Source organism: Charadrius vociferus, unplaced genomic scaffold (assembly GCF_000708025.1).
Source record: "Charadrius vociferus isolate BGI_N301 unplaced genomic scaffold, ASM70802v2 scaffold2491, whole genome shotgun sequence".
Classification (NCBI taxonomy): Eukaryota; Metazoa; Chordata; class Aves; order Charadriiformes; family Charadriidae; genus Charadrius; species Charadrius vociferus.
The window spans coordinates 1-1,651 of NW_009646978.1; the positions used below are offsets into that span (position 1 = coordinate 1).

At 66.8% G+C, this 1,651-nt stretch overlaps 1 protein-coding gene across 1 annotated transcript in view; it reads right to left on the reverse strand.

The window, feature by feature from the left end:
* Positions 1-3: 3 nt before the first annotated feature.
* CDK5RAP3 (CDK5 regulatory subunit associated protein 3) overlaps positions 4-1,651 on the reverse strand; it is a gene marked incomplete at its 3' end in the record, with an annotated part of 2,888 nt that continues 1,240 nt past the window's right edge. Inside the window, exons 5-10 of the mRNA XM_009895393.1 lie at positions 1,560-1,649; positions 1,121-1,257; positions 788-926; positions 542-658; positions 339-414; positions 4-83 (exon numbers count right to left, since the gene is read on the reverse strand). Coding sequence (XP_009893695.1) covers positions 4-83; positions 339-414; positions 542-658; positions 788-926; positions 1,121-1,257; positions 1,560-1,649 — 639 coding nt within the window. The remainder of the gene's footprint in view (positions 84-338; positions 415-541; positions 659-787; positions 927-1,120; positions 1,258-1,559; positions 1,650-1,651) is intronic.

Here is a 1,651-nt window from a genome sequence, read left to right on the forward strand (position 1 = left end):
GAGCTCGTCGATGAACTGGCTCCGGGTCTCGGTGTTTTCCAGGAGCGTCAGGGCATCGGAGCCGCAGGCAACCCCCTCGGGCACTGAGGGACAAGCTGGGGGTGAGCAGGGCAGGGAAGCAGCAGGGAAGGGATGTCCATGGCTCGGACAGTCTGGCCGTAACTCCCCCACCACAGCCTGTCCCGCACAGGGTGCTCAGCACCACCCCACGGCACGGTGTAGTGGAGTCCCCAGCAGGACTTCGTGCCCAGCCAGGGCGCTCGGGGTCACTGCAGGGCAGGGAAGGGGGAATAAAGACAGGGTTGGGACCCCCCGCATCCCTTTGCGGCCGTGCTCACCCTCGATGCCAGCGTCCAGCACTGTGATCTGCACCTCCTCGCTTTCACCATCTCCCCAGTCAATGCCATCATCTTGCTGCAAAAACAAAAGGGTGTTCTGTGAGATGGGGAGGGGGGGGGGGGTCCAGGACACCCCCAGGTCCCTATCCCCAGCCCTGGAGCAGGGGCGGACCCCCAAGACCACACAGCCAGGGGTCACGCACCTGTGGACCGGGTTCTAACGTGATCCCCCAGTCAATCTCCTCGCCCTGGGCTCCCCCGTTGGCAGTGGCACCATCATCCGCCCTGGTGGGCTCCAGCGTGAAGTCTCCCCAGTCGATCTGCGGGGAGAAGGACAACAGACCCCCTGAAACCCCAGGGGCCAACAGCCTAACCCTAACCGGTGCGCGGCAGAGCCAGCTGGGGCTCTCCCCAGCACCACAGCTCGGCCCCGGCTGGCCAGGACGTACCGTGTCCTCCTTCGGCTGCTCTGGTACCTCCTCCACCTCCGGCCGCTCCACCCGCAGGGGCTGAAGTCCCGTCCTCCACTCGTAGACGGTGGGGTTCTTCCCCACGTGCCGCAGCAGGGGCACCACCAGCTCTGCAGAGCTGGCAGCCACCGCAGGAACATCAGTGCCAGGCACAGGGCAGGGACCCCCCAGCACCCCCCAATCCCACCAGGATCCCTCTGGGACAGCCCCAACCTGGGTGCAGCCGGGACCCCCTCACCAGCCCAACCAACTGTCCCCACACGGGGGGCAGAGGAGATGTGGGGGGTCTATCCCTGACGCCCCCATACCCACCTCTCGCACACGAACTCCACGCAGGCCTGGTACAGCTCGATGGCCTCAGAGAGCGCGCTGGCTCCTGCCCCGATCTCAGACAGCAGCGATGGAAGGTCCTTCACCAAGGCCAGCAGCTCCTGGCGCACGTTGTCACCCTGGGGACAGAGCAGGGACCCGTCAGGGCAGGGAGGCCGGTGGCCAAAGCACCCCCGGGGTGGCTTCACCCTCTGCTTGCAGAGCTAGACGTGGGCAGGAAGGGGACGGAGGGCTGTGGGGTCACCCTACACACCCCCCACCTCCTCCCACAGGTAAGGTGGCACTGTGGGGACACCATATGGGACATGTGGTCCCAGCTCGAGCCCTGCTGAGGCCAAACGCAGGCATCTGGGGGCTGCTTTGGGGAGGGAGGTGGCACAGCAGGACCCCCTCCCCAGCGGGGCTGGCTGCTGGGACTCACGGTGATGCCGTACTGCTTGCAGGAGGCGAAGAACCGCTCCCGCAGCTCAGCCGCCCCCAGCTGACACCCCTCCTCGCGGCGGGGCACGGCCT